Below are 16,523 nucleotides of genomic sequence, written 5' to 3'. Positions count from 1 at the left end.
AAGTGAATCGTGTATCCCTATCTGATATGATCTTCTTAGGAACTCCATGAAATATAATGATTTCATTTATAATTACTCGAGCTACATCAACAACCTTATAGTATCTCTTATGGGAATAAAATGAGTACTTTTCATTAGTTTATCCACCACAACCATAATGGCGTTGTGTCTTTGTGTGGCAAGAAGTATCTCGATGATAAATTCCATAGAAATCACCTCCCATTTAGTCATAGGAATTTCATGAGGTTGAAGAAGGCCCCCCTGGGTGACGATGGTCAACCTTCACTTGTTAACATTTAAGACATTTTGCAACAAATTGGACAATATCATGCTTCATGTCTGCCCAAAAGAAGAGTTTCTTTGTATCAACATACATTTTCTTTACACCTGGATGTGCACAATATAATGCTATGTGAGCTTCTTCAAGGATGGTGTTTTAGAGATCCCAACTATCGTGAATGTGCATCCTTCCATGGAATCACAAAATTCCATCAATATCTAGTTCATACTCCTCAAAATTAGGCTCTTTTGGATCTTTACTATCAAGATCGTATCTCATTTTTAAATACCAACTATCTTCTAAGAGATGTTCTAACACTCGCTTTCTTAAGTCTACCTTGATAGGTATTAGGGAAAAGATCCTTTGTATTCTACTTATGGCATCTGCTACTACATTCTCTTTCCCTTTAATGTATGAAATTCCAAAGTCATATTCACTTAATAATTCACTCCATCATCTTTTCCTAGCATTCAAGTCCCTTTGGGTGAACAAATATTGCAAACTTTGGTGGTCACTTTTGAGCATAAAGCTTCTCCCTACCAGGTAGAGTCTCCCTATATTCAACACTAATAATATAGAGGCCAACTCTAAATCATGTGTAGTGTAAGTTCTTCATGGGTTTTTAACTTCTTGGAGGTATATTCTATTACTCCTTTATCTTGCATTAATATTGCACCTAATCCTTGATTAGATGCATCAGTACTTACAATAAAATCTTTGTCCATATCAGGTACTCGCAAGATTGGTGCACTAGTCAAAAATATTTTTAAGCTCAGAGAATTCCATTGGCATTCCTCGAAACACTCATACTTAAATCCTTTACACTGGAGGGTTGTGATATGCTTTGCAATTTTTGAGAATCCCTCTATAGACCTCCAATAGTATCTTGCTAAGCCAATAAAACTATGTACTTCATGTGCATTTTTCAATATCGGTCAATCCATGATTACTTTTACCTTCTCAGGATCTACTGAGATCCCTGCACCAGATATAATATGACCTAGGTAATGAATCATCTTTGAAAGAAGGAACAGTTGGATAACTTTCCATATAACTGGTGTTGCCTGAGGCAAGATAATACTGTCTACAAAAGTTCTTCATGCTCCTTCTCATTTCTGGAGTAGATGAGAATATCATCTAAGAAGACTTGTACAAAGTGGTCGACGAACTTACATAAAACACTATTCATAAGATTCATGAATATTGTTGGAACATTGGTAGAAATATCATCGTCCTTAATTCTTAATTGATGATAACCTGACCGTAAATCGATTTTTGAAAAGACAGAAGCCCCTGTCATTTGGTCGAATAGGTCATCAATTCGAGGCATTGGATACCTATTATTCACTGTAGCTCGATTTAAGTCTTGATAACCTATGCATAATTGCAAGGAACCATCCTTCTTCTTGACAAAAGTTACAGGAGCACCCCAAGGTGAAATATTGGGTCAGACGTGTCCTATATGTAATAGTTCCTTAAGTTAAATTTGTAACCCTTGAAATTTTGGAGACGTCATTTTGTAGGGTGCTTTAATTCTATTGTAAGGTCAAGCTTCCTTTCAAGACGTAATCCCAGTTGTTCTTTTGGAAAGACATCTGGAAATTCAGATAACACTGAATATTACTCTAGGGATGACCCTTTTTCCTTGTTTATTTCCTTAACTGCATATACCTGTCACCCTTTTCTTAGGCATTGCTTCATTTGAATTGTTGAGATGAAGCATAAAGATACCTTCCTCTTAATACCTTGGATTTGGATCACCTCTCCTTCATCATTTATGCAGAGAATTCTTTTTCCGTAATAGTCTACCCAAGTTTGATGAGCTTCTAACTAATCCATCCCTATGACGAGAGGTCATAAGTTCCAAAGGTTGTGACATAATCTATGGATTGAAGTTCTCCTGAACCCATTTTTACCTGTCTAAAATTGTTTTTCTTGTAGGCTACCGAAATATTATATATTATCATTACCTCCTTGTCTTAAATTGAAGGAAAATAAGTTCTAATATGTAACAATATGTAATAATACTTATCTTGCTATATTGATCTTTATAGTTTATTTAAGGAGTTTTAATTGTTTAGGGTCAATGCTTTTTGTTATATATATATATATATATATATTTCAATATTTTTTTTAATTGAAGAATAAATTACTCAAAAAAATGTCTAGCTATCCAATTATGTTATCAAATTTACCAATTTCTAATATTAAAAACTAAAAATTGCCTATTAAACTCATCCTCGTATCCTTTCTTGTTTTGAATAAAAAATATATATTAAATTTTACATTATTAATATTAAATAAAAATATTACGAATGGTTTTTGTCAAACCTAAATTTTGTTGGATAAGTAAACATTATGTATTGTTATGAAAAGTTACTTGATAATAATGATGTTGAATGAATTATATATGGCACTCAATTAAAAGGCAAAAATAAAAGAACCTTGGAATTAGATTTATTTGTTACATATTATTTGTGGTACTTTGATTGTATAGCTTATATATTATTATTAAACATTTATATTTTATAATTTATATCATTTATATAGTTTAAGTGTGCAATTCTAATAAACTTTTAATAAATTTCATATATATAATTGAAATTAAAATACTTTATTTAATATAAAGATCTGAAAAATTTGAAATTAAAATACTTTATTTAATATAAAGATCTGAAAAATTATATTTATGAAATATATATATATATATATATATATGCCATGGGAGGACTTTCAATCACTTATCCATGTCATCCCATTTAATTAATGTGAAGATCCATGTCATCACTTCCAACCACGCTTGTATTTTATTCAGCGTAGTCGACTCTCATCACTAAAGTGAAAGGGCCTCAAACTAGACTACTAAATAAGTTTATCGAATGCCTTAACAGATGTATGTTTATTTTTTTTGTATTTTTATTTTTTTATATTTTTTTCCAATCCCTAATGATACTACTATCATATTTGTAGAAGTGTTATTAATTAAAGTATATTCTCAATTTAAAACAACTCAAATATTTTGAAAAACCTAAACCCTTGTTAATTTAAAAATAGAGATAACATTTCATTTATGGTATGGAGCTAGCAAACCATGAAGATTCCCGCGGTTTGCACTTCAAAACGATGTCACCGATGACGGAGTAATATAAAACCTACAGCTCAGCGAAGTAATTTTAGTATTTTATTTTACTTAAAAATTATGTTATTAGTTTTAATCACGCAATTTTTTTATTATCTTTTTAATATTAAAATTTGATAATATGATTTTTCATAATACCCGCGAGATTGAACCTTTGGTGTCACAGCACATAGTATGTAGAATGTGACTGATTTCGCGGAAGTTATTCAAAGATTCGTATTGAACTTCTACAGGCGTTCTTCCCCACGATCTGCTCGTTTACCCCCATCAATCACATGCGAATATTGAGACACGGCTTTTCTTTTGGAATAACAGAGGGGGCTGGCATTTTGGTCAATCTATCTCATAAATAGTCCATATTTCCTGGTCCTGGCTAACTGGTGTATTCTGTAGAGTATATTGGTATTTCTTTTCAATTGAATTACCAGGTTTGGTGGTTGATTTTGACACACTCGCATAATAGCTTTTTGTGAGCTGCATGGAATTTGGCGACCAGTCATACAATCTCAGTCTATTGCTTTCTTGCGCTAGGTATCTCAGATCTGGAGTCTGAGAGGGGAGTAGACACCTATCTCTGACGCAAAACTTTTGCTTTTCTACCCTAAACTGTCTTTTTCCATATTTGGCCACTTGGTAGATGGTGATACCCATGGTTGGTTCCTTTTCGAACGTCGCGCACGGATGAATTGCGCTGTGTTCAAAAAACAAATCTGCAATCTACAGGTATGTACACAGCAAAGTTTCTGTGCAATATTCTCAGGGTTTTATTCGATAACATTTAAATGTGGGCATAATTTTCCATATGCTTGCTGGGTTCTGGTTTATTAAGAATATAATTCCCGGTTTACTTGATGGGTTTCATTTTATTACGGATATAACAGTGTTTTCCCCTATTTTCAGTATCTGGTTTCGTTTCATATAATGAATAATCTTATTCTTACTTCCCTTGACTTCTCATTCTAGGAAATCTTACACATTCTCATCATAATTTGTATCTCGATATACATCCTTACGCACATCATTAAACTCCATTTCTTCTCCACATCCCACAGTTCAGATGCTCATCTTCAGTGAAACTTTTTCAGGACGAAAAAGCTATAATATATTATATGAGAGATATAAGAGTCAAAACATGTTTACATCTGAGATTGACCCAAATACATTTGGTCAAAAAGGGATCAGCATGAGAGCATATTCAGCTAATAATAACAGAATCTAACCAAGATATATAGGTCTGGGAGATCCCCAAAGTATCAAGATCCGGAAAACCTAGAGAGAGGCTATAAGTAAAATCGCCAACCAGACACACAATAAATACATAAGCAGAAGACATGAGAATGAGGAATCTGCTGAGAAAGAAGACATGAAGCGGCACCAAAAAAGATCCAAGGAAAACCAGAGAAACAAATATAAGCAAACCTAGAAGTCCGGGAGAGCAAATTCTTGGATATAAAAAATTTCCCCATCAGAGAAAATCTGCAAAAACCATAAACCTGGAGCAGATTGAAGGCCCAATTTAGATAGAGAATCAGCTTGCATACTTTTGTCCCTACAGATGTGACTAATAGAACTTCCGACCAGACAGCCCCAGGAAAATTTGATCCTATCCATCCAGCGAATCAGGTGAGGCACTAAAATGTGATTTTTTCTTGAGACGAAATCGACCATAACTTTTGAATCTCCAAATACCGAGACCTGCTGAATATCAAGATAGAGGCAAAATTTTAAGAGTCCAGCAAGAGCCATAGCCTCCGCTTTACTGTTGGAGCCAATCCCTCCGTTCCAGTGAATGGAGAAATGAGTGTTTTCATTTATCATAATGAGAAAGCCACAACCTCAAAATCCCTGCTGTTCAGCTCCGTCAAAGAACGCCTTAGGGAAAGATGAGCACTCCTTTGTTTGACCAGCGTAGGCAACCTTTTTTTGACTGATAGCTTTCTGCGGGAGGGCTTCAAAAGCAGCTGCAATTTTAACGATGATTTCCAAGCAGGTGGATTTAGTGCCATTGAAGATATTGCTGTTGCACCACTTCCAAATGCTCCACAGGGAAAGGATGAAGATCCTTCTCCAAGATTCCTTCTGCCTGCTACACCATAGGATCATTTCATAAATTGTATCATGTGCCATGTGCTGAATTCCATACTCAAGCTCCAAAGCCTGCCATATTTGCTTTGATTTTTTGCATTTTAAGAATAAATGAACATTACTTTCCCCCTCTGATCTGCATAATGAACATAGACCTGGCCCGTGCCATCCTCTTTTCATTAAATTCTCCCATGTTAAATTTCTATTGTGAAAGGCAAGCCAAGAAAAAAGGATCATTTTTTAGGGCAGCCATCCTTCCAGAAAATCTGAGGGAAAACAGGATTGCAAGAAATTTGCTTCGAGACAATTATATGTTGGTAAACCTCTTTAACTCTCACTACATTCATTTCTTTCGAAATATTCCATGTAAGATAGTCAGAATCCACAGAACGAAAAATGCCACAGTTTCTAAGACCCGTCCTAATGCAATCCCATTGAAGTGCAATCTCCTAAGGCATTTGCAGAACGTCTGCATCTTTCCACAGAGGAATGGGGCCCTGCCAGCGAGCTATCAAACTATCCCAATAAAAAAGACCTCTTCTATGAAAGAAATTCAGTAAAGACTCAGGTATATTAACCTCCTCAACGCCGCTTTTGAACTGAGCCTTACCAATAAGAATCTTACTACCAGATTGAAAGTGCCAGATTAAATTCTTCAAGAAATATGATTCAATCTTGCGAAAACTAAGCCAGATTGAAGACCCATATGAGGCACCAATCATACATTTTCTGTACCAGAACGGTAAGCTCTTCCTTCCTAAGTATTTCATCTGAATCATGTTACTCCATGGACCCTCACCATGAATAGCTCTCCACAGCGACTTGCACAATAGGGCCTTTCCGAATGAGCGCATATCAATCAAGCCCCAACCTCCCATACTTTTTGGTAAAAAGATACTGGCTAGCTTTGTGAGATGGTATTTCCTCCTATCTGCTTGACCACCCCAAATAAAGTTAGTTGATAATCTATTCATGCTTTTAATAATACTCGATGGGAGTAAAAATAAATGCGCCCAGTAAACTGCGAGTTGATTTAATACTGATTGCACCAGAATCACTCTTCCTGCCAAGGAGAGGCATCTGAATTCCCAAGCTGAAATCCTCCTGTAGAATCTATCTAGGATCCAATTCCAATCAGATTTTAAGTAACCATTAGCTTTAATCTGAAAACCCAAGTACTTAATGCCACAACTGATAGATTGCGCATTTATTCCAAACAACGCAGATAACCATTCAACAGCTTCTTGATTTATATCATTGTGATAGATTGTTGACTTCTCATTGTTAACTTACAAACTCGTAGCCTTTTGGAAGTTTTTTATGATTTCATAGAAACATATCCAAGAGACCCTGCAAAACAAGCCGAATAAGATGATATCATCAACAAATAAATTGTGTGAGATTGAAATATTTCTGCAGATTTTTAGGGGGCGACACATATTTATGTTGATAGCTTTGTTGATATGCAGGTTAAGAGTGTTCATCGCCAGAATAAATAAAAGCGGGGAGAGGGGACATCCTTGACGCAGACCCCTCTCCGCATGGAAGAAAGGGGATGGAATTCCATTATTGATGATTGCATAGTCCACAGGTTCAACGCATGCCATGATCCAGTTGATCATATTGGTTCTCAAGCCAATCCTTGCGAGCAAACACCTGATGAAGCCCCAATCTAGGCAGTCGTATGCCTTCTAGAGGTCGTTTTTGAGAATAATCGCGTCACATTTTTTTGAATGGATAGCATACAGGGCCTCTTGAGTACTTGCAATTGCATCATGAATGTTTCTTCCTTTTAGAAAACCGTGCTGCTCCTTTGATAGGAATTCTGAAAAAACTCCTTTGATTCTCTCAGCTATGATCTTTGAAACAATCTTGTAGGAGATATTACATAGCGAAATCGGCCTAAAATCCTTGAAAGATTGAGCATCCCCCTTTTTGGGAATGAGCGCTATATTGGTGGAGGAGAGTTTTTGATTGATACTGCCCGCCATTCTGGTGCCTTCTACCATCCGCAACAGGTCATCTTTGATGATTTCGAAGAAATGAATGAGCAACTCTATCGTCCAGCCATCCGGACTGGGACTCTTGTCCCTTTTGAAGGATTTCATAATGGCAAGCAGCTCTTCCTCTGAAACTGGCTGGAAAATTTGATCATTTAAATCACCATCAAACATCTGTGGAAACAGATCTATTCCCCATAAGATATCTTGAATTTTGCATTTATTCGTTCTTTTATACTAATTTTTGAAATATGCCACCGCCTCATTTTCAATATCCTGCTGGGAAAAAAGGAAGCCTCCCTTACCGTCACTGATTTTCCATATCGAATTTTTTTCCCTTCTGGAATTGGCGAAGTTATGGAAAAATTTTGAGTTTCTGTCTCCTTCTTTCATCCATATCGCTCTACATTTTAACCTCCAGAAAGTTTCTTCTTGTTTCAAAATCATCAATTTCTTCTTTTGAAGACCCTTAATTCAACATCTCATTTCAAAAGACAAGGAATCATAAGCCATGGAGTCTGCAACACTGTCTAGCTCCTTTTGAATTTCCTGGAGATCTTTTTTATTCGCTTGCCTTTTCTGAAACTGCCACTCTTTTACAACCTTCCGGATTGATTCCATCTTATCACTGAAAGATTTTTATTAAAATATCATTTCCTTCTTTGTTGGTCATGAATGTTTGTGATGACATTTGACTTTTTTTTAGGTTGTCTTCATTAATAATTATCCTATAATATTAATCACCTTAGCTTATTTGATTGAATTGAGTTGGTTCACAGTTTTAATTAAATAAAACTATTAGTAGGATTTAAATGTGTTTTAAGTTTGTTGGTGAATGTTTTCAACGTGTGTGTGTGTGTGTGTGTATGTTGTATAAAAGAATGATGTGTTATTTGTAAGATGTATATAAGGATTGAATGAAAAGTTTATTTAATAGCTTTATTAATTTATAATTATATTAACTCATTCATCTATAATTAGAACATCATCATATCCACTTAGTATATATACATATATATTTTTCTTTTGAATAATTTATTAGTTAGTGATTATGATTGTGGTACACAGATTAAGTACCCCATTTGATGTATACTTAAAACTTTCAATAGTTAATTTGTTTATCCATTACATGGAAATTTTCATAATAAGTTAGTATGTATACTAGCGAAGTGCATGTGATGCATGCATATGTAGCTATCATATGCATGCTAATAATCATGTTCTATTTGTAATTCGAGATGGTCATTACATACACCCATCCCTTAGAAAACTTTGTCCTAAAGTTAGGGTTTGTATTGTATATCAATAATAATTTTAGCGATTAGTATATTTATGTTAGGGTTTATGTATCGAGGTTAAATTCTTGTTTAATGTGAGAACACTTCAAATTTTTTGTTTGAACAATTATAATTTTACAACCTTAATATTCATGTCCTGCCCCATTCATTTCCCAAGTTATTATAGAATCATCATATCCTTCCTAATATCTTTCGCTTCTATCATATCCATCCTCTACTGGAATATGTCATAGCGTCAGCTAAACTAATCTAACCATTCATAAACCTCAAGGGTGATAGCGTCAACTATATCGACCTAATTTTCTAGTAGGCATCTGGCAGTCATCATCATACGTCTAGGGGACATGACTCACATAGTTCTCCCATGACTCCAAGTTTTGAAGGATAAACGGTGGGCAACACCTCCACCCCTCCTAGTAGGACCAATGCCAAAACCCTATCATGGAATCTTATTGAGCTTCAATTGTTCTTGCCGTTTTGTCATCATGTGGTCAGTTTAGTAACGATAATACCTGCAACATAAACACTTGTCCACACATTATAACATATGCCTAAATACATTAAATTAAATTGTATTCAAATAACAGTATTTGTGCATTCCAAATATGTTTCTATCTACGATATTGATCTATGTTTATATAACATATTTGACTATGTTTAGCCAATGCATCTGTAAGTTCGCTTTCATATTAAGTAGCCAAGTGTAGTCATTCTTTTATTTCCATCTTATCAAAATAAAATTAGAGACATCACATCTATAACATAATTCATAATTCATATTAGTATCATGTACCAACAATGTTAAGAAAATAATAAACTTCATATTGGTATCCAAGTATTGGCATTGTTAAGCAAATAATTTTAAATTATTCTTATGTGTAATCCTTCATAGTTATAGAATAGTTCAAAATAATATTATCTTGTCAAAATAGGTAAAGATATACAATAAGGTTTTAAGTGTTTCAAAATCAAAACAAGTTGGGGTATTTCTAGCATATGGTCTTTGTGTCTTCTCTAGTAGCCCATTCAAGGCTATACTTGTCCCATTGGACCTTAACATGGTCTACCAAGTGGTTCTTGAGTTGTAAGACGCTACGTTCCAATATACATATGGTTCGACCAACATGGTTCCCTCATCCAATGAAGGTTATGAGATTTGTCAGCTATATAATGCCTTAATACAAATACATGAAAAACATTTGAACTTTATGCAAGTGGGTGGTAGTGCAAGACGATAGGCGACACGTCCAACTTTTTCCAGAACTTTGAATGGCCCAATAAATCAGGGTGACAACTTTGTTCCTTTTCCAAACTGGATAGTGCTTTTGCTTAGTTTGATGCGGATGAAAACCTAATCCCCTACTTCATAATTCCTATTTGTCCCGTGAGCATCAACATAAATCTTGTGTCTACCTTGTGCCTCCTTTAATTGTTTTTTAATGTGTTTTAGTTATTCTTCCATCTCTTGAATTAATTTTTACCCCACTACCACTCGGTCCTCTAACCTGTCCCAACTTAACGATGTTCTACAAGGTCTGTCATACAATGCTTTAAATGGAGGCATTCTGATTGAACTACGATGATTATTATTGTATGCAAATTCAACCAAGGGAAAGTACTTTTCCCAATGTGTTTGGAGATTCATAACGTACATTATTAGCATATCTTCTAGTACTTGGTTCACCCTTTTTGTTTGTCCCTCAATCTCAGAATGATAAGTTGTAATTAAATTTAGTTGAGTTCCTAAAGTGGACTGCATACAAGTCCAAAACCTTGAAGTGAATCATGTATCCCTATTTGATATGATCTTCTTAGGAACTCCATGAAATATAATGACTTCATTTATAATTACTCGAGCTACATCAACAACCTTATAGTATCTCTTATGGGAATAAAATGAGCACTTTTCATTAGTTTATCCACCACAACCATAATGGCGTTGTGTCCTTGTGTGGTAAGAGGTATCTCGATGATAAATTCCATAGAAATCACCTCCCATTTAGTCATAGGAATTTCATGAGGTTGAAGGAGGCCCCCCTGGGTGACGATGGTCAACCTTCGCTTGTTAACATTTAAGACATTTTGCAACAAATTGGACAATATCATGCTTCATGTATGCCCAAAAGAAGAGTTTCTTTGTATCAACATACATTTTCTTTACACCTGGATGTGCACAATATAATGCTATGTGAGCTTCTTCAAGGATGGTGTTTTAGAGATCCCCACTATCGGGAATGTGCATCCTTCCATGGAATCACAAAATTCCATCAATCTCTAGTTCATACTCCTCAAACTTAGGCTCTTTTGGATCTTTACTATCAAGCTCGTATCTCACTTTTAAATACCAACTATCTTCTAAGAGACGTTCTAACACTCGCTTTCTTAAGTCTACCTTGATAGGTATTAGGGAAAAGATCCTTTGTATTCTACTTAAGGCATCTGCTACTACATTCTCTTTCCCTTTAATGTATGAAATTCCAAAGTCATATTCACTTAAGAATTCACTCCATCATCTTTTCCTAGCATTCAAGTCCCTTTGGGTAAACAAATATTGCAAAATTTGGTGGTCACTTTTGAGCATAAAGCTTCTCCCTACCAGGTAGAGTCTCCATATATTCAACACTAGTAATATAGAGGCCAACTCTAAATCATGCGTAGCGTAGAGTTCTTCATGGGTTTTTAACTTCCTGGAGGCATATGCTATTACTACTTTATCTTGCATTAATAATCCTTGATTGGATGCATCAGTACTTACAGTAAAATCTTTGTCCATATCAAGTACTCACAAGATTGGTGCACTGGTCAAAAATATTTTTAAGCTCAGAGAATTCTATTGACATTCTTCGAAACACTCATACTTAACTCCTTTACACTGGAGGGTTGTGATAGGCTTTGCAATTTTTGAGAATCCCTCTACAGACCTCCAATAGTATCCTGCTAAGCCAATAAAACTATGTACTTCATGTGCATTTTTCAATATCGGTCAATCCATGATTGCTTTTACCTTCTTAGGATCTACTGAGATCCCTGCACCAAATATAATATGACCTAGGTAATGAATCTTCTTTGAAAGAAGGAACACTTGGATAACTTTCCATATAACTGGAGTTGCCTGAAGCAAGATAATATTGTCTGTAAAAGTTCTGCATGCTCCTTCTCATTTCTGGAGTAGATGAGAATATCATCTAAGAAGACTTGTACAACATGGTTGAGGAACTTACATAAAACACGATTCATAAGATTCATGAATATTGTTGGAGCATTGGTAGAAATATCATCTTCCTTAATTCTTAATTGATGATAACCTAACCGTAAATCGATTTTTGAAAAGACAGAAGCCCCTATCATTTGGTCGAATAGGTCATCAATTCGAGGCATTGAATACCTATTATTCGCTGTAGCTCGATTTAAATCTTGATAACCTATGCATAATTGCAAGGAACCATCCATCTTCTTGACAAAAGTTACAGGAGCACCCCAAGGTGAAATATTGGGTCGGATGTGTCCTATATGTAATAGTTCCTTTAGTTAAATTTGTAACTCTTGAAGTTTTGGAGACGTCATTTTGTAGGGTGCTTTAATTTTATTGTAAGTTCAAGCTCCCTTTCAATAGGTAATCCCAGTTGTTCCTTTGGAAAGACATCTAGAAATTCAGATAACATTAAATATTACTCTAGGGATGACCCTTTTTCCTTGTTTATTTCCTTAACTGCATATACCTGACACCCTTTTCTTAGGCATTGCTTCATTTGAATTGTTGAGATGAAGCATAAAAGATACCTTCCTCTTAATGCCTTGGCTTTGGATCACCTCTCCTTCATCATTTATGCAGAGAATTCTTTTTCCGTAATAGACTACCCAAGTTTGATGAGCTTCTAACTAATCCATCCCTATGACGAGAGGTCATAATTTCCAAAAGTTGTGACATAATCTATGGATTGAAGTTCTCTTGAACCCATTTCTAACTATCTAAAATTGTTTTTCTTGTAGGCTGCCGAAATATTATATATTATCATTACCTCCTTGTCCTAAATTAAAAGAGAATAAGTTCTAATATGTAACAATGTGTAATAATACTAATCCATCCCTATGACGAGAGGTCATAAGTTCCAAAGGTTGTGACATAATCTATGGATTGAAGTTCTCCTGAACCCATTTCTAACTGTCTAAAATCGTTTTTCTTATAGGCTGCCGAAATATTATATATTATCATTACCTCCTTGTCCTAAATTAAAAGAAAATAAGTTCTAATATGTAACCATGTGTAATAATACTTATCTTGCTATATTGATCTTTATAGTTTATTTAAGGGGTTTTAATTGTTTAGGTTCAATGCTTTTCATGTTTTATATCTATATATATATTCCAATATTTTTTATTTTTTTTAATTGAAGAATAAATTGCTCAAAAACATGTCTAGCTATCAAATTTACCAATTTCTAATATTAAAAACTAAAAATTGCCTCATTAAACTCATCCTCGTATCCTTTCTTGTTTTGAATAAAAAATATATATTAAATTTTACATTATCAGTATTAAATAAAAATGTTACGAATGGTTTTTTTGTCCAACAAATTGTTGGATAAGTAAACATTATGTATTTTTATGAAAAGTTATTTGATAATAATGATGTTGAATGAATTATACATCGCAGTCGATTAAAAGTAAAAAATAAAGAATCTTGGAATTAGATTTATTTGTTACATATTATTTTTGGTACTTTGATTGTATAGTTTATATATTATTATTATATTATCAGTATTAAATTGTTACAATTATTGTTGGATAAGTAAACATTATGTATTTTTATGAAAAGTTATTTGATAATAATGATTTGAATGAATTATACATCGCAATTAAAAGTAAAAAATAAAGAATCTTTTTTTATTTGTCCAACAAATTGTTGGATAAGTAAACATTATGTATTTTTATGAAAAGTTATTTGATAATAATGATGTTGAATGAATTATACATCGCAGTCGATTAAAAGTCAAAAATAAAGAATCTTGGAATTAGATTTATTTGTTACATATTATTTTTGGTACTTTGATTGTATAGTTTATATATTATTATTAAACATTTATATTTTATAATTTATACAATTTATATAGTTTAAATATGCAATTCTAATAAATTTTTATTAAATTTTACATATATAATTGACATTAAAATACTCTGTTTAATATAAGGATCTCAAAAATTATATTTATGAAAATAAATATATATATATGTAATGGGAGGACTTTCAATCACTTATCCATGTGATCCCTTTTAATTAATGTGAAGATTGTTGTAGGTTTATCGAATGCCTGAACAAATGTATGTTTTTTTTTTGTATTTTTATTTTTAATATTTTTTTTCCAATCTCTTATGATACTACTATCATATTTTTAGAAGTGTTATTAATTAAAGTATATTCTCAGCTTAAAACAACTCAAATATTTTGAAAACCTAAACCTTTGTTAATTTTAAAATAAAGATAACATTTCATTTAGGGTATGGAGCTAGCAAACCATGTAGATGCCTCTCGGCCTGGCGGTTTGCACTTCAAAACGATGTCACCAATGACGGAAGTAATATAAAACCTACAGCTCAGCGAAGTAATTTTAATATTTTATTTTACTTAAAAATTATGTTATTAGTTTTAATCACGCAATTTTGTTTATCTTTTTAATATTAAAATTTGATAATATGATTTTTCATAATACCCGCGAGATTGAACCTTTGGTGTCACAGCACATAGTATGTAGAATGTGACTGATTTCGCGGGAGTTATTCAAAGATTCGTATTGAACTTCAACAGGGGTTCTTCCCCACGATCTGCTCGTTTACCCCCATCAATCACATGCGAATTCTGAGACAAAGCTTTTCTTTTGGAATAACAGAGGGGGCTGGCATTTTGGTCAATCTATCTCATAAATAGTCCAAATTTCCTGGTCCTGGCTAACTGGTGTATTCTGTAGAGTATATTGGTATTTCTTTTAAATTGAATTACCAGGTTTGGTGGTTGATTTTCACACACTCGCATAGATAGCTTTTTGTGAGCTGCATGGAATTTGGCAACCAGTCATACAATCTCAGTCTCTTGCTTTCTTGCGCTAGGTATCTCAGATCTGGAGTCTGAGAGGGGAGTAGACACCTATATCTGACGCAAAACTTTTGTTTTGCTACCCTAAACTGTCTTTTTCCATAAAAGGGTTTTTTTTTTTTCCATATTTGGCCACTTGGTAGATGGTGATAGCCATGGTTGGTTCCTTTTCGAAGGTCGCGCGCGGATGAACTGCGCTGTGTTCAAAAAACAAATCCGCAATCTACAGGTATGTACACAGCAAAGTTTCTGTGCAATATTCTCAGGGTTTTATTCGATAACATTTAAATGTGGGCATAATTTTCCATATGCTTGCTGGGTTCTGGTTTATTAAGAATATAATTCCCGGTTTACTTGATGGGTTTCATTTTATTACGGATATAACAGTGTTTTTCCCTATTTTCAATATCTGGTTTCGTTTCATATAATGAACAATCTTATTCTTACTTCCCTTGACTTCTCATTCTAGGAAATCTTACACATTCTCATCATAATTTGTATCTCGATATACATCCTTACGCACATCATTAAACTCCATTTCTTCTCCACATCCCACAGTTCAGATGCTCATCTTGAGTGAAACTTTTTCAGGACGAAAAAGCTATAATATATTATATGAGAGATATAAGAGTCAAAACATGTTTACCTCTGAGATTGACCCAAATACATTTGGTCAAAAAGGGATCAGCATGAGAGCATATCCAGCTAATAATAACAGAATCTAACCAAGATATATAGGTCTGGGAGATCCCCAAAGTATCAAGATCCGGAAAACCTAGAGAGAGGCTATAAGTAAAATCGCCAACCAGACACACAATAAATACATAAGCAGAAGACATGAGAATGAGGAATCTGCTGAGAAAGAAGACATGAAGCGGCACCAAAAAAGATCCAAGGAAAACCAGAGAAACAAATATAAGCAAACCTAGAAGTCTGGGAGAGCAAATTCTTGGATATAAAAGATTTCCCCATCAGAGAAAATCTGCAAAAACCATAAACCTGGAGCAGATTGAAGGCCCAATTTAGATAGAGAATCAGCTTGCATATTTTTGTCCCTACAGATGTGACTAATAGAACTTCCGACCAGGCAGCCCCAGAAAAAGTTGATCCTATCCATCCAGCCAATCAGGTGAGGCACTAAAATGTGATTTTTTCTTGAGACGAAATCGACCATAACTTTCGAATCTCCAAATACCGAGATCTGCTGAATATCAAGAAAGAGGCAAAATTTTAAGAGTCCAGCAAGAGCCATAGCCTCTGCTTTACTGTTGGAGCCAATCCCTCCGTTCCAGTGAATGGAGAAATGAGTGTTTTCATTTATCATAATGAGAAAGCCACAACCACAAAATCCCTGCTGTTCAGCGTCGTCAAAGAACGCCTTAGGGAAAGATGAGCACTCCTTTGTTTGACCAGCGTAGGCAACCTTTTTTTGACTGATAGCTTTCTGCGGGAGGGCTTCAAAAGCAGTTACAATTTTAACGATGATTTCCGAGCAGGTGGATTTAGTGCCATTGAAGATATTACTGTTGCACCACTTCCAAATGCTCCACATGGAAAGGATGAAGATCCTTCTCCAAGATTCCTTCTGCCTGCTACACCATAGGATCATTTCATAAATTGTATCATGCGCCAT

General features: G+C 34.3%; 1 protein-coding gene across 1 annotated transcript; it reads right to left on the bottom strand.

Annotated features, from left to right (window-relative positions):
- Positions 1-15,815: 15,815 nt before the first annotated feature.
- On the bottom strand, positions 15,816-16,523 carry LOC149150280 (uncharacterized). Its single transcript, XM_089442751.1, has one exon. The coding sequence runs from the start codon at positions 16,521-16,523 to the stop codon at positions 15,816-15,818; it is 708 nt and encodes a 235-aa protein (XP_089298877.1).

Source organism: Pinus tabuliformis, chromosome 9 (assembly GCF_031772625.1).
Source record: "Pinus tabuliformis cultivar Carrire ecotype Pingquan chromosome 9, CPIR1, whole genome shotgun sequence".
NCBI classification, from domain to species: Eukaryota; Viridiplantae; Streptophyta; class Pinopsida; order Pinales; family Pinaceae; genus Pinus; species Pinus tabuliformis.
The sequence above is the reverse complement of the archived record's forward strand: the minus strand, read 5'-3'. Positions and strand labels throughout refer to the sequence as shown.